Below are 21,112 nucleotides of genomic sequence, written 5' to 3' on the forward strand. Positions count from 1 at the left end.
TTTCGGCAAAGTTATGTTCTACCAAATAATATGGAACAGAAAACTATTTTCAGATAATCCTTGATCCCACCTCTTTGGTTCTTTAGACAATGGTGGGTAGAAGAAACAATGTTCATCATATAATTCTCAGAATAAAGCCGCCTGGATAAAGAACTCCTCCTTATCTGTAAGTGAAGGATAAAGATAACAGTGGCTCATTTATCTCTTTTCACCTGCTCATACCAACGAGAATGAGGGGGAGGAAGTAAGGAGGGAACATAGTCAAAAAGGAAACATCCAGTTTAAAGGGATACTGTCATCAGTTAATAGTGCTGCTCCAGCAGAATTCTGCACTGAAACCCTTTTCTCAAAAAAGCAAACAGAATTTTTTAGATTTAATTTTGAAATCTGACATAGGGCTAGACATATTGTCAGTTTCCCAGCTGCCTCCAGTCATGTGACTTGTGCTCTGATCAGTGAAGTTTATATCACCCCAATAGTAAAATCCAGGTCCCATCGAGACACATTCAGTTACATTGAGTAGGAGAAACAACAGCCTGCCAGAAAGCAGTTCCATGACCAGGCAAAATGAGCTGAGATGCACCTACACACCAATATTACAACTAAATACACTTGCTGGTTCAGGAATGAAATTTTATATTGTAGAGTGAATTATTTGCAGTGTAAACAGTGTCATTTAGAGAAGTAGAAGTCCTTTTTCTTAGGAACATACTGTAAGTGGATATCAGAGTATTTATAGAGAGTCCTTGTTCGATACAGAAGGAGATCTGGACTCTGAGTCACCAGCGCCGGGCTTCTTATCACCTGGAAGGGTTAATAACATCTCCCAGCAATAAAGATACATAGAGAAACAGCAGCGTAAACTGATTCCATTTTAATTCCAGAGCTGGGCCAGGCTGCACACAGGAGCAATAGGGGACAGCTCCATGGAGTGAGATTCAGGGATATATATAAATATACATATAACTGGGACTCTACTATCATATTCCACTAATTCAGGTAAGGATTCCTCATCATTCTGTGAATTTCCTGCAAATATTAGTACAGGTATGGGACCTGTAACTGAGGTTTTATGGATAACGGATCTTTCCGTAAATTCTTCATACCTTAAGTCTACTCGAAAATCATATAAACATTAATTTAAGCCAATAGGATTAATTATATTTTAGTTGGGATCAAGTACAAGCTACTGTTTTATTATTACAGAGAAAAAGGAAATTATTTTAAAAATCTGAGTTATTTTATTATAATGGAGCCTATGGGAGACAGCCTTTCCGTAATTTGAAGCTTTCTGGATAATGAGTTTCCAGAAAACGGATCCCATACTTGTACAGTTAAAATGACATTAATAAAAGAACATATCATTCGACTGGGCAAAAGTGGAGCTTTTATAAGTTCTGCAGGGGCAGGGCCTGATGTGAATGATGTATTATCTATATGCTGTATATATATATATATAAATCAGCCCCATGGCCTGGCACTTATACCCCAATGGTTGGGCAGTCTGGTCCAAATCAGCCATCCCGTCAGTATGTACAGTATGTGCAGATTTTAGATTTCAGTATAAATCAAATACAGTTTGGAAGCAAAACAGCCTGAAGCACTGGGTCTGGTGCCTCTAATAAAGATATATTATTAACTATAACAACAGAACCAATATACAAATATTCCCAGGGCTGTAACTCTAGAGAAAGAAGGATCTGCTGGGGGGCATTGAGATATAGGAGGCCCTGTATGACACCCTTCAGTTGGCTGCTAATAAATCCTCGCTCCGTGCCCATTCTTTGTGCATTATAATTCTGCCATGCAATCACTATGCTGCCATCATAATAATCCTGAGATTTATTTAGCTCCTATTTTCCTATTTTTTATTCTCCGTTGCCTGCAGTGACTGAGCCCAAACATTAAAGCTTTTATTATTCCAGGCGCCGCCAATTCACATTGATTTGAAAAATTCCCTAATTCTTTCATTAATTTTCTTGGCACTTTAACTCCAGTTGAGCCCAGTGGCTCGAAGAGACAGAGAGAGACAGAGAGAACTAGAGAGAGACAGACAGAGAGAGACAGACAGACAGAGACAGAAAGAGACTTAGAGAGACTTAGAGAGACAGAAAGAGACAGAGAGAGACAGAGAGAGCTAGAGAGGGACAGAGAGAAAGACAGAAAGAGACAGAGAGAGCTAGAGAGGGACAGAGAGAAAGACAGAAAGAGACAGAGAGAGAGAGACAGGGAGAGACAGAAAGAGACAGAGACAAAGAGAGACAGAAAGAGACAGAGAGAGACAGAGAGAGACAGAGAGAAAGACAGAAAGAGACAGAGAGAGACAGAGATAGAGAGAGACAGAGAGACAGACAGAAAGAGACAGAGAGAGACATAGAGAGATAGAGAGAGACAGAAAGAGACAGAGAGAGACAGAAAGAGACAGTGAGAGACAGAGAGAGACAGACAGAGACAGACAGAGAGAGACAGAGAGAGACAGAAAGAGACAGTGAGAGACAGAGAGAGATAGAGAGAGACAGAAAGAGACAGTGAGAGACGGAGAGAGAGAGACAGAGAGGGGCAGAATGGTGCTTGGCTGCTTTAAATAAATCACTCTGCCAAAAATCCTTACTCATTTGATTTGCTTTTGAATAGCGATTATTCTGTAAATCTCTCTCAGATCTATAATAAACTTCCCAAATTCCTGCTGCTGCCGGGCACAGACAGAGATTCTCCTGTGTAGGTGCGTTTTGCTGGCACAGATTCATTTAGCTCATGTGACATGTAGGTTACAGTAGGTAGGTCTGTACGGTAGGTGCTTCATAAGAACAGGTAACAAAGTGATACCAATTACTCCGTATTCAGGAAATTAGCCAGTCGTTGGCTCTCTCACTGCCATTTCTGACAACAGGAATATTTGCTGATTTATAAACATAAATACGTGTCCCTGGTTCAGTCTTGGATAAAGTGCCATTGTGTCTTAGATTGGCTAGCCTCCGTCCTGTAGTTGTATTCCCCTCACTGGATAATACTGATCAGTATCCAACTAATCAGCCCACAGGCCAGACAGATAGATATGTGATATTGCCACCGTTCCATTGAAGGAAATGCAGGAAGTAATGAGGAACAGCAAAAGATCCTGAAACTGATGAAATGTTTGGGTAACAGATCATCTTATGGAAGACAGGACTCTAAAAAGATTTTGTAATGGGACCCAGTCCCTACAGATAAGTTGCAGGGGTACTCAGTACAACAAATAAGCACCTAATTCTCACCCTCACATTGGGGTAACAGTCACCCTGCTATAGTTCCAGGGGTACCCAGGGTACAAATAATCACTCACCCCAAATCTCCCCCTAACTGACCTTCAGGCTGGGCCCCCTTAGCTCATAACAAGGTTACAGATATATAGAAACATTGGGGTGTCACCCTGCTATAGTTCCAGGGGTACCCAGGGTACAAATAAACACTAACCCCAAATCTCCCCCTAACTGACCTTCAGACTGGGCCCCCTTAGCTCATAACAAGGTTACAGATATATAGAAACATTGGGGTGTCACCCTGCTACAGTTCCAGGGGTACCCAGGGTACAAATAAACACTCACCCCAAATCTCCCCCTAACTGACCTTCAGGATGGGCCCCTTTACTTATAACAAGTGGGTAGTGCATATCCATAATTTGGGAACCTCTACTCTTGAGAGTGTATAGGTATAGATATAGTTGAGATGATTAAGAAATACGGAGGCTCAGTTAGCTGAGAAGCCTAAACTCCATCTAAGAATGGGACTTGAATTAATGTTATAACCTTCAATTTCTATAGGCAAAATAAACAGTAAATATATATATGTACACACGTACGTACATGTATAAGATCCATAACCCCTGCTCTGTCACTGATGAAACTCTCTCCTTTCTGCAGGCTGAGAACTTTAGAGATGGGGAAGAAGAAGACCTTCAGCAGTTTGGAGGTGACTCTGATTGTGCTGTTTGTACTGAGCGTGTGCGTTTCTGCTGGACTCATAGCTGCCATCTTCATCCTGCAGAGGGATTATAATGGTAAACAAATTATCCTCTGATATTAGTCATATTAGGACATTAATAATCGTTCCACATCCAGATCAAGGCAATGAAGTGAACCCATTCCAGTTTGCCATAAGTAAGGCAGAAATTATTTCTTGACTTTAAATGGGTCATTGGAGGCTGCATAATGGTCAACATCTACAGATGCATTTAGCATTGAGCTGAAAACCAGACTTCCAGGACATGGCGGAATTAAAAAAAATAATTAAATTATGTATAAATCTTTCTCTTCAGATCAAAGTACAACAACAACAACGACATCAACAACTACAACAACTACCCACTCTACATCAGGGAAACCATCCTCAACAACAACAACAACAACAACAATCACTAAACCAACCTCAACAACCCCTGATCCCTTCCCAAAAGCCAATCTGATTGGTGTAGGCAGAGCAGACTGCACTGGGCTTTTGGCAGATGTCCCCTTGGTAGGTACATGGAGCAGACATGAAAATAAGGCTTTTCTGAGTAAGCAGCTGTTTATTGGCCTCCCAAACCAAGATGGCACCTCTTTAGAGTTGAATAAACTATCCAGTTAAATGCATGTTGGGGCGGGGGATATCGACCAATATCTTTGTGCCATGGATTATGTTAAAGTGCTGACACTTCCCCTTTATTTTAAAGGGAGTTGGCCATTTGTACATAGGACACGCGTGTGTGTTTATTTGGATATATCTATGTAATGTGTTGTTAAGTATGTGCATTTTCCTCTTTAGATGGGATATGCTAGCAGTGACCAATTGGCTTCAGGAATCCACACTCGGCAGTACAGTCGTGCCTTCATTATAGCGGAGCCGGATAATTCCAAGCGGGTGGTGTACGTTAGTGCTGATATAGGGATGGTGTCCCAAAGAGTCCGTCTGGAGGTGAGAATAAAACCTCCCCAACCAAATGCCTCTTTTTCCACAAAATAACATCACATGGATGGGTGTTCTCCTACAGAGCAGTGTAAGGGTATAGCATTACTTGAACTATCTCTTTCTGTTTTGGTAGGTAATGGAAAAGCTGAAAGCCAAATATGGAAATCTCTACGGACAAGATAATGTCATATTGAGTGGCACCCACACCCACTCAGGGCCTGCGGGGTATTTCCAGTACACCACCTTCATGCTGACGGGCAAGGGCTTTATCAGACCAGCAACTGACGCCATTGTCAATGGGATTGTTAAGGTACGGTTATTGTTATTAATAATGATAATTAATAATTATTTGGTTATTTATAATACAGAAAAAGCTGTATGCATTCTACCAGAGAGTGATGGAGGCGATGGATATGAATGGCAGAAAGGAGGCATGGGAAATGATAAGGAGCACAGGAATGTGGCGTCAAGGCAAGAAAGAAAAAATAGACAATTTGGAAGATTCTTGTTCCTAGAATTACATCTAAATTGTTCCTCTGCAACTAATATGGTTTGATTGGGGGAACCGCTCACACTTCAGTCAGCTAATTCAATTCCTTCATCCCAATTCTAGAGCATTGATCTAGCCCATCAAAACATGAAGCGAGGAAGGCTATTTCTGAATAGAGGCACAGTCGAGAACAGTCAACTAAACCGCAGTCCCAGCTCCTATCTTCAGAACCCAGAGTCTGAGAGGATCAGGTAAGCATCTACGAAAAAGAAATGGGTCTTGAAGGAACCCTTGAAGGTTCAAAACCTAAACATGTTTAATGATCCTGGGACAGTTTGAATAAGGAGGTCTAAAAGCTAAGATTGCCTTGATTGCCGTGGTTGTCCTCACCAAATGAGTGAAATTGTGCAGATTCATCATCCAGTATCCATTGCCCAGACGGAAGGCTTACTAACAAGATTTTCCAGCAAACCTAATGACCAAGTCCCAACCAGATATTTTGGCTTCATAAAAAAGTCAATAAGCCACTTCTTTAAGAGTGGGCAGGTCAGTCTTTGTATGGTATCGGTAACACTGGCTTTTGGTATTTGCCAGAGTGTAAAAAAGTTTGGGAGTAAGAAGCTGATTTTCAAAAGGTCTCCAGTTGTGACGGCAACATCAATGGGTGTTTTGGTGGCATTTAAGCAGATCAAAGTTCAGATCAGGTGGATACTATTGTACTTTGGAAAAGGATTTTGACCAAAAGCGGGATACAGATGATCCAGGACCCATTTACCAACACTTTGGTCTACTGTACTTGCCTTGTGGCTATGGGCTTTTGTAAAATTTTGTTTTGAAAATCTCATTGGGTTGTGGATACAGTCCATCCCTACTAATCTGCATTGGACCTCCATGTGCTCTGATAGTTGGCTCAGAAGCCATAGTATAATGTCCAGTTGGGCACACTTCTTTGGTAGATGAATAAGATGGTAGTTCCTTGTTTTTGTCCTTGCTAAATGAGCACATCAATCTCTGATAAGACAGCTGCTGCTGAGTAAAGCTCCAGAGTCAGGTTCTGGTGCATGAGGAGCTTGTGGGGCCTTCAGAAGCTCTGATCTCAAACATGCCAGAGTTTATAGGAATTTACCCCCTTTTATGGACAGCCATAATAGTCTGCAGGAATGAAATATGATGTTCTAAAATTCATTAGCAGAATGTTAAAAGATCAATAAAGACGGTCCATTAAGGGGCATAAATTAAGGGCTAAAGAAGTCTCCAAGTCCTCACCATTAAAAGGGTCAGACGGGAAAATTCTTGATAAAGGCACAAAAGAACAAATTCTATTAACATCTGTTAGATTTTCACATTATATACATCTTAGTTATCAAACCTGCAGTTTTTTATATGTCGGTGATCATCTAAGGATCTATTTCAGCAATAAATGAAGGGACGGGGGTTGGACAGCCCTGAGGTACATTTAATATTGCCTTCTGGTCATACTCAGTGGACCCCCTGAAAACATTGAAACCAATGCATATTATAGGGATAGAAGATGGAGCATCATGGCAACCTACTATCAAAGGGAGCCTCGTTTATCTCACTATCTTCTGCACTCAGGTACCCATCCAACACAGACAAGGACATGGTGGTACTGAAGATGGTGGACATGCACAACCAGGACATGGGGATTATCAGGTAAAGGTTTTTTTAACTCTGATGTTGGACTAAAACAAGGCTGTAACAAACGGTGTATTGGGAACCTTCTATTACTGTGCCCACTACTTTAATCTCCTTGTTCTTGGCAGCTGGTTTGCAGTACACGCAGTGAGCATGCCCAACGTCAACCACCTGATTAGCAGCGACAACCTGGGCTATGCCTCCTACCTCTTTGAACAAGAGAAGAATGGAGGATACTTGCCTGGTGAAGTGGGTACTTTGTTCATTATTTCTTTATAAAAATGCCCTTATTGTTGGCATTGGCAGCTCCATTTGGGGGAGGTGACCATGTGGTATGAACCTATCAACATACGGAACATACCTCCAGCTGACACCCACCAAATTCTTTAGATGGCTTGTGCAGTAACGGAGACAAATCTTTTAACCTTTAATAATGAATCAGACGCTTGTTTTTGCCTTGCCTTATTCCACTTGTTCTAGACCAATAACTGGTTCTTGTAGAATGTAGAGTCACTGGACTGGGAGGAATTCTGCCCCTGTTAGTATATACCCATCTTATTGCACTTGGAGTGTAAGAGAGCACCCACTGGGACACACAAGATCAGTTGATTCATTGATGAGAGGTGGCGTGCATAGCTTGTGCCGCACAGAAAATCTATAATCCTGCTTTCTGTGCTTCCCTTAAAGGATACATAAACCTTAAAAATAAGTGAATGGAAAATTAACGAGGGTTCTATTCAAAGCACTTTTGCAATGTACATTCATTATTTATTTATTTTTAATTCCAAGATATTAAGGGATACATGTACTGTTAATATGAATGAATTTTGTTACAACAGCGCCACCTGCTGGTCAGTTTCCCACCAGTCTGACCAGCAAGTAGTCAAGGAAGTTGTCAGGAGAATGAAAGAGGCTGCTCTGATGTCCTTCTGCTTATGAACAAAATTAGAAACCTTTCTCACATCTTTCCTAAGTAGAAACAAAATTCATTCATATTAACAGCACATGTATCCTTTAATATCTTGGAATAAAAAGAAAATAAATAATGAATGTAAATGACAAAAGTGCTTAGAATAGCCCCCTCATCAATTTTACATTCACTTATTTTAAAGGTTTACTTATCCTTTAAAGGACAAGTAAACGTTTAACACAAGTAAATGAAAAACTGATGAGAGTGCTATTCTAAGAGCATTTGCAATAGACATTTATAATTTATTTACTTTTTCCCAAGGATACATGTACTGTTAATATTAATGAATTTTGTAACAAAAAAGCACCACCTGCTGGTCATTTCCTGACCAGTCTGACCAGCAAGTAGTCAAGGAAGTTGTCAAGAGAACGAAAGAGGCTGCTCTGATGTTCTTCTGCTTAGGAAAACAATTAGAAACCTTTCTCAAATCTTTCCGAAGCAGAAGAAAATCAGAGCAGCCTCTTTCTTTCTCCTGACAACTTCCTTGACAACTTGGTGGTCAGACTGGTGGGAAACTGACCAGCAGATGGCGCTGTTGTAACAAAATTCATTCATATTAACAGTATATGTATCCCTTAATATCTTGGGGGAAAAACAAAATAATGAATGTACACTGCAAAAGTTCTTAGAATAGCACTCTCAGCAATTTTACATTCACTTATTTTAAAGGGTTATTTATCCTTAAAAGATAAATGAGAGTTTTGTGCCTCGGTTTTATGTTACAGGGACCATTTGTTGCTGCCTTCACAACTTCCAATCATGGGGATGTATCGCCAAATACTAAGGGTCCTTGGTGCATAAACACAGGGGACTCATGCGACAATCCAGGCAGCACCTGCCCAATCGGAGGGGTAAGTGATTAAAGGGGAGTTAAGTGACAGCCTCCTGAATTGTTTCCTACAATCACGTTGTAAACACTTTTTAAACAGGTATCAACATGTGTTGCTGAGGGGCCTGGAAAAGATATGTTTGAAAGTACCAAAATAATTGGGGAACACATTTTCCTGAAGGCTAAGGTAAGCAAATTCTAATCTGGGCTTTATGTCTTATTTTATCATCCTTGTTATGGGCTGCCATCACCCAGTCTAGGGTTTGTGTGTGATTTGCCTTGTCTGTGGGATGTAGGCCTGTGTTTTCTATCATTTTCAAGCCTCAAGAGCTACACTGGAAGAGCATTCCCCAATCCAAAACTTTCTCCTGCCTAGGATTGTTTCCACTTGATGAAGTGTTACTCCGCTAAATGATTCCAGCTAAATTATGCAACTAAATAATTCCCTGTATTCACCTTATTACACATAACAATGACACAATAGGAGCATGTGCTGCTGGAAATATCTTCCTGTATTTGTGTTGACAATAAAATTCTGTGTATGACGATTCCCCCCTGACTTGGATGGATTCTGTTCTCAAGTTAGCCTTGGTCACTATAACCCTGGCCTTGAAGGCAGAGCCACCTGCTTGGCTGTAAGAGCAGTTTTTATTTTAATATCTCAATGTCTCCCACCAGTAACTCCATTTTTTCACAGATTTAAGGAGCCCTGTGATCTCTTTGCGCAGGGGTTTGACTCTTTCAGAATCCATGGAGCTTGTGTTAAATAAACTTTGTCATCTCAAGTGGTTTCTGGTTCCTGAAATTCCATGACAGTGTTCTTATACACTACAATGTAACTGGTTCTGTTGGAAGCAGCTCTACGTATATGTGTTCTTGCTTTGATATTTTTCCTTCTGTTTTTCCTTAAAGGACCTGTTTAGTAACGCTTCCAGGGAACTTGAGACAAAGGTGAATTTTGCCCATCAGTGGGTAGATATGAGCAACGTAACAGTGCAGCTGAATGAGACTCACACCGTAAGTATTAACATTAATTCTGCCCATTTCTCACTTCTCACTAGAAGGCACTCCATATTGTGCAGGATTTATGTTGTGGCATAACTGGAAGTTACTGGAACCCCCAGCAAAATAAGACATTTCTTTATAAATCCATATCAGTCTGTGCCCCACTAGGAGAATGACCCCCAGCAATGCTCATTACATTTAATGGAAAGGTGAATGTTTAGTTGCCCTTTAACATAAAATGCTTTCACATTCTGTGGCTGTAAACCTGTGCAGCTTCATCTCTGTCATCAAACATCACAATATGCGATTTATGTCCCAGGAAAATTCTCACTAATAAATAACTAGAAGGGGATATAGTGCATGAAAAAACCCTCTCTTGATCCCTCCAATCTTGATAACCTATCTCTCTGCTACCTTTCATCTCTAAACTACTTGAGCATCTAGTTTACAACCCACTTACGCCATTCCTTTCTTACAATAACCTGCTGGACCCCCTACAATCTGGTTGAGACTGCAATAACCCAACTAACTAATGACCTTCTAAAGGCTAAAGCCAACAACCACTTCTCACTACTAATACTGCTTGATCTCTCAGCTGCATTTGACACTGTAGATCACCCTCTCCTCCTCCGGTCCCTCCATTCACTTGGCCTTCGTGACACGGCCCTGTCCTGGTTCTCTTCTTTCCTAACTAATTGTTCCTTCAGTGTCTCCTACAATGGAGTAGCATCTTCTGCTCTACCTCTTTCTGTTGGGGTTCCTCAGGGCTCTATCCTGGGCCCCTTATTATTTTCTTTCTATACTTCCTAAATCAGTGAATCGACTCGTATGGTTTGAAATACCACCTCTATGCTGACGATACTCAGATTTATCTCTCCTGATCTTGACTTCAGAGCTCTTAACTCACGTCTCCTCCTGCCTGTCCGCTATCTCTACTTGGATGTCACAACATTACCTTAAATTAAACCTCTCTAAAATGGAAATGGTTCTCTTTCCCCCAAATAACACCCGTAAAATCTCAGAAGCATCTTTTGTAGTTAACAATCCCACTATCACACTATCTTCCTAGGCCCAATGCTTTGGGGTTATCCTAGATTCTGCCTGTCCTTCACTTCTCATATCCAGTCACTTATTAAATCATGTCACTTTCACCTAAGGAAAATATACAATATACCATCAAATATCATCCAATATGCTGCCAAAATTCTTATTCACTCTCTCGTCATATCACGTCTAGACTACTGTAACTCTCTTTTAATTGGCCTTCCCCACCAGAGACTGTCACCTCTCCAGTCCATAATGAAAACTGCCGCGAGGCTCATACACCTCAGCAACCGCTCCTCCTCTGCCAAGTCACTCTGCCAATCCCTGCACTGGCTTCCACTACCACTTCAGAATACAATTCAAACTAATCACCCTGACATTCAAACCATTTCATAACTCTGCACTTCATAACTCCCTACATCTATCTCGAGATACTCACCCAACCACTTACTACGCACCTCTACTGACCTGCTCCTTAGCTTTTCTCTCATTGCCTCCTCACATGCTCCAATTCAAGAGCAAGGGCTGCACCCCTTCTCTGGAACTCTCTCCCACGATCTGTCCGACCTCCAACCTTCCAGCTTTCAAAAGTTCTCTTAAAACGCACTTATTTAGAGAAGCCTACACTACCTCTTTTTAGCAACCAAATGTAATACCATATGCTACATCTCTCACCTGCTTATTTTTTCATCTTGCCCACTCCAAACACCTTGTGTCTCATTCCCTTCCCCTCAATAGATTGTAAGTTCTTTTGCACTGGGCCTTCCTCACCTTTTGTCCCGGCCCTCGTTATGTATGTAACTCTGTATGTTCTATGTATGTAATTCATGTGATTTCTTGCATTAGCGCATTTATTTGACAGCGATGTGCAAAATGTTGGCACTCGACAAATACATGTTAATAATAATAATAATAATAATAATAATGTTTCTCTCATAAAGGCAACAACCTGCAAGCCGGCCCTGGGCTACAGCTTTGCTGCTGGGACCATTGATGGACCCGGATTAATCAACTTCACACAAGGTAAAGATGGATTTTGTTTAATTTTGTACTTCTCAACAGTCGATATTAGTCACACACTGGCTGAGAATTCAGCAATATTACCTGCACTCCTATAGAACACTGCACTATTACCCACTGTCCTATGGAGTGTTATATTTCCCCATATTGTGCACTATTAGCCACTTCTATTAGTAGGGTACTGTAGTATTACCCACAGTTCTTAAGAGTGCTGTAATGTTACTCTGTGTCCTGTAGACTAATACATTATTACCCATACTCATGCCTATGGTCTCAAGCTTTTATACGGTTACAGAAATGCCCGGTGTGTTCCAATATTCTTATAAATGACGTTAGGGGGTGAGGCTGCTCTATGGGTTCAGCACTTAACAGAAATGTTGTCACTTATACTTTATAACAGGAGCCTTGGATGGGGACCCGTTTTGGGATGGGATTCGTGATGCTATTCTGGGAGTTCCCTCTAATGAAACTGTGGAGTGTCACCATCCCAAACCCATCCTGATAAACACGGGAGAGGTACCGTATATGTGACTCCAACCATTGCTTTATTTATAGATATTGATCTGTTTTAATATTTAATCGTCACTCTTGCAGATGTCCTGGCCGTTACCTTGGCATCCCACTATAGTCGACGTCCAGATGTTCACCCTCGGGTCCCTTGCGTTGCTTGCGGTGCCAGGAGAGTTCACGTACGTATAAAAGTGATATTGAGGGGCACATTTACCTAGGGTCGAATATCAAGGGTTAATTAACCCTCGATATTCAACCGTCTAAGTAAAATCCTTCGACTTCGAATATCGAAGTCGAAGGATTTTGCGCTATTCCTACGATCGAACGATCGAAGGAATAATCGTTCGATCGAACGATTAAATCCTTCGAATCGAACGATTCAAAGGATTTTAATCCATCGATCAGAAAATTGTTAAGAAGCCTATGGGGACCTTCCCCATAGGCTAACATTGGCCTCCGTAGGTTTTAGGTGTCGAACTAGGGGGTCGAAGTATTTTTTAAAGAGACAGTACTTCGACTATCGAATGGTCGAATAGTGGAATGATTTTTAGTTTGAATCGTTCGAAGTCGAAGGTCGTGGTCGAAGTAGCCCATTCGATGGTCGAAGTAGCCATATTCAACCATTCGAAATTCAAACTATTTTTCCTCTATTCCTTCACTCGAACTAAGTAAATGGGCCCCTAACAGTTTATTTTCTTAATTATTCTTAATAATTTAATTCCTATTCTGTCCACTGTTATAGGAACATTGTCCTATTTACATAAGAAGATTGATTGATACAATTGGGTAGATTGTATGAGAAATAGGGGACAGGAAAGCTTATGCTACTTGGCTTGTTTCCATAATGATCCATTGCCAGGGAATAATCCCCTTTATTTACTATAGAGTGAAGCTGGATCTAAAGTGCAGGAGGGTATTGCTCAGAGTGTTAACCCGAAAGCAAAATACGTATGGGCATTCAGGATATGGATTTCACAAGGGTAACATAGAGAAAAAGTAAAAAAGTCTCTTTTCAATGGGGTGTTTCACCTTCATGTTAACTTATACTATGTCATAGAATGACTAATTCTAAGCAACTTTTCAATTGGTCTTTATTTTTTATATCTTTATTTTTTTTGCATTATTTGCCTTCTTCTTCTGACTCTTTCCAGCTTTCAAATGGGGGTCACTGACCCCACCTATAAAACAAATACTCTGTAAGGCTACAAATGTATTATTATTGCTACTTTTTATCACTCATCATTCTATTCAGGCCTCTCCTGTTCATATTCCAGTCTCTTATTTAAATCAATGCATGGTTGCTAGGGGAATTTGGACCCCAGCAACCAGATGGCTGAAATTGCAAACTGGAGAGCTGCTGAATAAAAAGCCAAATAACTCAAAAACCACAAATAATAAAAAATGAAAACCAATTGCAAATTGTCTCAGAATTTCACTCTCTACATCAAAAGTAGATTTAAAGGTGAACAACCCCTTTAAAACATCTCAATGACCTTTTTTTAACAACGTGATCCTTGTGGAATCCATCAAGTGACCGAGTGCCTATCATTTTGCTGATATCTATTGATCGCTCCTTATGCTGAGGGTCTTCACCACTTTTTATACTTTGGTGATTGTTTTTCATATTTTGGTCTTTTGCCCCCTTTTTTTCTAGAGTTGCTCAGGGTGCGCCCAGGGATCTAGCGGCAGTAGCAGACTGTGTGATTGGCCGGGGTCTGGACCTCTATAGATATAAGGAATTCCCCCATGTGCTTTCATAAGATCTTTTAAAACGCACTTCTTTCGAGAAGCTTACCCTCACTCTGCGTAACTACCAAATGCAACACCACATACAGTACCACATTTCTCACCCACTTAATTCGATCTTGCCCACTCCCACACCTTGGGGCACATTTACTATGGGTCGAATATCGAGGGTTAGTTAACCCTCGATATTCGACCATCGAAGTTAAATCCTTCGACTTCGAATATCGAAGTCGAAGGATTTACCGCAATTTGAAGGAAAAATCGTTCGATTGAACGATTAAATACTTCAAATCGAACGATTCAAAGGATTTTAACCCATCGATCGAACGGTTTTCCTTCGATCAGAAATTGCTAGGAAAGCCTTTGGGGACCTTCCCCATAGGCTAACATTGGTGCTCGGTAGGTTTTAGGTGGCGAAGTAGGTGGTCGAAGTTTTTCTTAAAGAGACAGTACTTCGACTATCGAATGGTCGAAGAGTCGAACGATTTTTAGTACGAAACGGTCGATTCAAAGTCGAAGTCGTAGTCGAAGGTCGAAGTAGCCAATTCGATGGTCAAAGTAGCCAAAAAAATACTTCGAAATTCGAAGTATTTTTTATTCTAATCCTTCACTCGAGTTTAGTAAATGTGCCCCTTGTGTCTTATTCCCTTCCCTTTAGATTGTAAGCTCTTTTGCACAGGGCCTTCCTCACCTTTTGTACCGGTATTGGTTGTGATGTATGTAACTCCATATGTTCTCTGTATGTAATTCATGTGATTTAGTTGTATAAACACATTTACTTTACAGCGCTGCGAAATATGTTGGCGCCATATAAATACATGTTAATAATTACAATAAACCGTACAGTACTTGCAGTAAATCCAATGAACACAACAGATAGAGAGAATAATAAATATAGCCGATACAGACAATGAATACATTGTAGCAGTTGCAGACTATACATAGGGTCAATATATAGTGAATAAAGTACCCCCTCTTGTAAAATATAAGGATATTATTAGTTACCGAGGAGTTTCATGACCATATTTTTTATAATATAATATATATTTTTATACAGGTCATGGAACTCCGAGGTAACTTCTAATATCCTCATATTTTACAACTGGGGGTACTTTATTTATTATAATACACAAGTTTCAGTGAGTCATGTGACAGAAATGACATCAGAACTCACCGTTTATAACTGATGACATCAGAACTCACCGTTTATAAGGATATAATTTACAGGATATTCATGGCTTTTGTGTATTATATAGAAATATATAGAAATCATATACAGTACACAAGCAGTGGCTGTAGAACAGGTAGGAGACATCTAGAAGAGGATACAACTAGACTGTAACTAGATACAGGGGTTAAAGCCAATAGAGAGAGTAAGATAGTGGATACATTAGAGACATACTGTAAGTACAGCACATTGAGATCTCAGAGACAGTAGTGATACAGAGATACAAGCTGTACATTATATAGACAGTCAGTACAATGATTATAGTATAGAGACAGTAGAGACCCTAGATATAGACAGAGCCTAACTTGATGCCCATACCCAGCACTCACAATAAGACTTTTCCTTTACAGAACAATGTCAGGAAGAAGACTGAGAGAAGATGTACAAAAGGTGAGTTTAATATCCACGAGACCTATGGACTCTACTGAACTCACCAGCATTGGATCCATCACCATTGTACCATTTCCCAGCCTTGTACCCCATAGCCCCCTGTCTGATCACTCTTACCCCAAACAGATCTGTCCCTACCATGATTCATTATACATTATACATACATTTCTCATCACAATTCTCATCTCTGCTCCATTTGTTTCTGTTCTAGATACTGGATCCATCGGGAACCCAAGACGCTCAAGTTGTCCTTTCTGGGCTGTGCAATGTATACACACATTACATTTCCACCTTTGAAGAGTATCAGGTGATTGAACCCATTCATAATATTCTAGGGTACATTATTGAATAATGAAAAGCAACTTTCGAATATATTATATATGTTTTTTTTAAATTAATTTGTAAATGTAATTTCTACTGAAACACTATGGGGTGTTATTTATCGAAATCCGAATGTTAAAATCTCCAAAAATTTGAGTCTTTTTCAGTAGAAAACTGGATTTTTAAAGATTTATGATACTGCAAAAAGCCTGAATCAGAGAATCCGCCTTCTCAGACCTGTCCAGGGAGAGGCATCTCAATTGGACGTTTTCGTGGTCTGTGCTAGATTTAGCCTGAAAGTCCGACTTTTTATCAGGTTTTTCCGGCAAAAACTCGAGGAAGAAAAAAGCCTGAAAAATTCAAGCAATTCAGGAAAAAGCCCCCAAAATTTGAGCGATTCGAGTTTTTGCTCGAGTTTTTCCGTGATCAGATTAGATCAAGTGTTTTTTATTAATAAACTAAAACCAGGCATGGGAGTTTGCTTGTGTTTTATTTTAATAAAATTTGGATTTTAGTAAATAACCCACTAAATGCACCAGTAAAACAAAGCAACAGCAGTCAGCTTCCCTCCAGCCTTGACTCCAATTCCCACAATGCTTTGCATATAATATGATTAACACCTGAGAAGAAGGGGAATCACAGAATTTCCTTCTGCTTGCAATGCCGCCATCAAGCAGCAGGTGGCTCTTTATAGCTCTGTAACAGGGGAGCCTTTCTATCCTAAAAAATAAACAAACTGGTGTTGTAGATAACAGTTAAGATGACCTCATTGGTACAGAGAGTCCAAAGACCAACATGTTGTCTGAATAAATAGTATTTTCTTTGTATTACTAAGGCCCATGAATGTACCATTACTCTCTATGGATATTTCATACCCCATGGGCAGTGATGAATTGAAGGAGTGCACCTGCTACTTCTTGGTGGACTATATATATATTAGATTAAAATTTAGATCACTGTTCTAGGATAATCATGAGAGATTAGTTTTCTTTATTTTATTATGTTTATAGGCTCAAAGATATGAGGCAGCATCTACAATCTACGGGCCCCACACACTGGCAGCTTATCAGCAGTTGTTCCGGGGCTTGGCCAAAGCTATTGTGGAGGTAAGTAACAACCGTACTGTAGGCTGGATACTCTGCAAGCTCAGTCCTGTTACATATTCCCTATTTGTGTGGGAATTCCTCTTTGATAATCTCATAGAGAGATGATCTGTGCCATAGAGGTGCATTTGGAGTCGTTTTGGATTAATAATAAAGTATTAGAATCAGGAGACCTCATTGCTGGTGGAGTAAAGAGCACAAAGGACCCTGGTATGGACATGGCTGATGTTTAGTCTTCCCAAGACTCAATAAGTTCTAAACACATCACTGGCTTGGCTGCCAACGACTCGGGATGTTGAGTTGTCTGCAGTGTAGCGAGGAATCTTGGCATTTCTCCATGTTGTGGCTTAACTGTATGACTTAAGTTTAGTTGCCTACTTGAGAAAGGTCACCAGCCCAAAACATGTAAATGTGCAGCAAGTCTCAGGCTTGATCTAATCACTTTAAGGTGCATCTATAGAGGATTTGTGCTAAAGACAGGGGAGCAGGTGAGTATTTGTGAAGCCTATATCTATATACCCTATCTATATCATCTACCTCTATCTCTCCATCTAATTTTTGATTGGATTCGGGATCTCAGGTTCTTTGATTGGCTCCAGGAGGCCCACACTGCAGAAGAAATAGTACAAATCCCAGGGGAACACATGGATTGAGAAATATTCAGTTCTAGCTCTGAGATCTCAACATATGGTCCCTGCTTATTATATCATGTGGATTGCATGGGTCACAAGCACAGTGGGACAAATATTCTGAGATGATTGCTTCCCCTTCCCAAGGACAGAGCTAATATTTCATGTTTCTCATTTCTGTAGAACAAAGTTGCTGAGCTGCCAAAAGGTCCCCAGCCACCATTTTTCAATGAAAGTCAACTCTTCAGCTTATTATTTCCTACTGCACCAGATAAGGCTCCTGGGAACACAACTTTGGGGGATGTTCTGGAAGAAGTCAAGCCTCAGTATAAAGTCGTAAGTACCAATGAATCTCTGTAACTGCAATGGGGAATAGATGGCATTGATATCAGTCAGTATTTATAAATAGACCCCTTAATGTCTGGTGCAGATACATGGGGATCTTCTTGTTTTAGGGCTTCATAGTCCATCCCCAGCGGCAGGGTCACACCTGTAAAGTTGGAGAAGAGGATGAACCTTAAAGTGAAGTGGGTGGGAAAATTGGATGAGTAGCATTCCAAGTTTATAAAGTATTCCCTTTCAGTATTACCTTAATGGCAAACCGAAAACTGGCATAAAATCTGCCTTATTCCCAACGTTTAAAGGGCCCCAAATTGATATTGCTTTGGGGCCATGATCTTCTACTTATGCCAATGCGTATGGGAAATTATAATTTCTTCTGTGCTACAAATGATTATACAGAAGGATAGTGTTCCGTTTGTTACTCGCCTCCCATATGGAATTCTGTGCAGCCAACTCTGAACCATGAAGCTCCATAAGTCTGGAGGGGCCAGGTTAAACATTACTGTATGAAAGAAAGAGTTTCTAGGAAAAATGTGGAGCAGATACCTAAGGTTCTCACACACAGAATAATGAAGAAGACATATCGGTAGAAAGAGAGGGAGAGCTGGGCCGAAATTAACGATTTAGTGAAGGAAAACCAGATACATCTTCATTAGACCAGAAGTAACATTGTGTAACATTGGTGATAAGCATTAGTGAAATCTGTAGACTAGAGTGGCTTGGAGAAAAAGGTGGGGCTGCATTAAAAACCATGGAAAATACCATAAGTAGATGTATTTATATTGGCTCCACATGTGAACAGGTCATTTAATTTGACCAGAATATGATGACTGTTTAGGCTCTTCAATAACATCTGCTGGTGGTCCTCTACATTTCCACCCTTGTCTTTTCCAAGGGATTGAGTCTACTCATTATACGTTCAACGCAAATCAGCTTTGATATGGTCATTTATGGCTCAAGAGGAAGATTTGATTGGGTCAAGGAACCACCAGCTTACCATGTTTGGGCCAAAAGTCTTAGTCAACACCAGACCATTAAGGCATCAGTCCTCCTTCTATCCTAATTCTTCATTTATGCAGTGGATTTCATACTTTTTGCAGGGGGAAGTTGCTTCTGTGACATTTGTAACTGGAAACCCGAGGAATTCAGTGGAGCACATGGTGAGTGCAACGTCTAAATTCTTCCTATTCGTTGTGTCTTCCCTTTCATTTAATTTATCACAGACGGGCAAAGACATTCTGTTGGTTCAGCAACACTACTGTCTACTTATCTGAGCCAAATCTAGGTACTGTATCCAGTAACTAAAGTACTACTTAGCATCTTTATTACTAAGTTGTGATATTTGAAGCAGATATGTGCATTGTGAACTTACTTTTCTGGCCAGCATTACTAAGCACTGAGCCCTGGTGCCACCAATTGACGTAGAGAAACCTTCTTATCTTTACTCAACCAAATGACAAAAGCACTTTACTATTGTCACCTACAAAGGGCAGAGTCTGACCCTCTTGCTTCACATCTGCCTTGTTCAGGTTAAAGTCTGTGGGGCACCAAACAATAGCAATTATTTGTATTACAGGCTGATAAAACGTACCTTACGGTGGAAAAGTACAATAAAACAACTGGAGGATGGCACATGGTACATAATGATGCCTCCTGGGAGACCCGGTGAGTAGGATCAGTTTGGGCTGATTCACATTCTAGTGACGGGCTTCAGTGAGCGCCTCAATGCTCTCTTGTTATTGATATTTATATATTTATAAGGTAAGGTTCCCCAAAACGTGGGATTTATGAAGCACACTGATTAGGGTGGAAATGGGGATTGAATAGGAATTACGTAAATTCTGGAGAACTGGGTATTTCCATGAAAATTGTGTTGACATAAGTAAGTGACACTGACATCTTCCCAAACCCCAAAAAAGTCATTTTGGGCAGCATCAGGGAGTAGATTTACATTCTCTTATACATTTTGTGAACTTGGGGGGGAGGGGAATGTTGAATAGTAGGAAAACAACTTGTTGGATTTCAAAGATTCCCAGAATCTGTGCTTGAAACTGGCTGCTTAAACCCCACCAAATTGGCACCCCTACTACTATTTCTCTTTACTTCTCCTTTAATAGGAGTGATATGTGAGTTGTGGATGACGCTTTAATTGAAATTTGGGCCAAAATCCCATTCCATAAGGGTGGAAAAGACCATTCCTTGACAGTAGAGGTGTGTAATGGGGGTGCCATTTTATCATATTGTTTAGTTAAGTCCTTTTCTTGTTTGTGCAGATATTACTGGACTAAAGTCAACTCGGATCAGAGCAATGGCACAATGGAATGGCACATACCTTTATCGGCTCAGCCTGGGATCTACCGGATCCACCATTTTGGACACTACAAGGAGCGCAGACTCCCTGTTATTATCAAACCCTATGAGGGCATTTCCTCTGAGTTTGAAGTCACGGCCCCATAAGACTGACGGACAGAACCACGTATCCATAACAACAGCGCTGTCTTTCACTGGCTAAGGTTAAAGTGATGGTGTTTGAAATGGATAATCGCTATTTTGAAGTTAGCATTGAACTGATTTGGCAGGTTTAACCATGACAATTAAACTGATATTGTAACTTTGTACAATGTTGTATATTAAACATTGAACCCTTGGTAATTATTGGTGTTTTCCAAATGTGTCCAATTCAGCTACGCATATTCTACTGTCAAGCCAATCAGCTCCACCATGGAAAGTACCTTCCTGGGCACACTGCTTACATTCTCCTTTATCTCACACATTCTAACCATTCAAGTCCACATATTCTATCCCATCTGTCTATCACATCCAGATCACTCCCCCTTTAGGAACTTACACTGAGTTTTTAACTGTCTACCTTAGCAGGTTTTCTATAATTGAAATTTTAATTACTT

The 21,112-nt window shown here is 40.4% G+C and overlaps 1 protein-coding gene across 1 annotated transcript; it reads left to right on the forward strand.

Moving 5' to 3' along the window:
* Nucleotides 1-868: 868 nt before the first annotated feature.
* On the forward strand, nucleotides 869-20,858 carry asah2.L (N-acylsphingosine amidohydrolase (non-lysosomal ceramidase) 2 L homeolog). Its single transcript, XM_018226664.2, has 21 exons — nucleotides 869-999; nucleotides 3,900-4,036; nucleotides 4,295-4,491; nucleotides 4,780-4,929; nucleotides 5,057-5,233; nucleotides 5,537-5,664; nucleotides 7,010-7,087; nucleotides 7,198-7,318; nucleotides 8,765-8,890; nucleotides 8,969-9,055; nucleotides 9,781-9,885; nucleotides 11,859-11,940; nucleotides 12,338-12,453; nucleotides 12,532-12,626; nucleotides 15,772-15,811; nucleotides 16,023-16,118; nucleotides 17,143-17,238; nucleotides 18,048-18,200; nucleotides 19,307-19,366; nucleotides 19,783-19,871; nucleotides 20,480-20,858. The coding sequence occupies exons 2-21, from the start codon at nucleotides 3,916-3,918 to the stop codon at nucleotides 20,661-20,663; spliced, it is 2,301 nt and encodes a 766-aa protein (XP_018082153.1). The 5' UTR covers nucleotides 869-999; nucleotides 3,900-3,915; the 3' UTR covers nucleotides 20,664-20,858.
* The last annotated feature ends 254 nt before the right edge of the window (nucleotides 20,859-21,112 follow it).

The sequence above is a fragment of the Xenopus laevis genome, chromosome 7L (genome assembly GCF_017654675.1).
Source record: "Xenopus laevis strain J_2021 chromosome 7L, Xenopus_laevis_v10.1, whole genome shotgun sequence".
Taxonomy (NCBI): domain Eukaryota; kingdom Metazoa; phylum Chordata; class Amphibia; order Anura; family Pipidae; genus Xenopus; species Xenopus laevis.

Excerpts from the sequence above, each read along its gene's own strand:
- asah2.L (XM_018226664.2), top strand. The coding sequence starts at position 3,916 with ATGGGGAAGAAGAAGACCTTCAGCAGTTTGGAGGTGACTCTGATTGTG. Across the intron at positions 5,665-7,009 it reads CCAGAGTCTGAGAGGATCAG|GTACCCATCCAACACAGACA; the intron begins GTAAGCATCTAC and ends TTCTGCACTCAG. Across the intron at positions 16,119-17,142 it reads CCACCTTTGAAGAGTATCAG|GCTCAAAGATATGAGGCAGC; the intron begins GTGATTGAACCC and ends TTATGTTTATAG.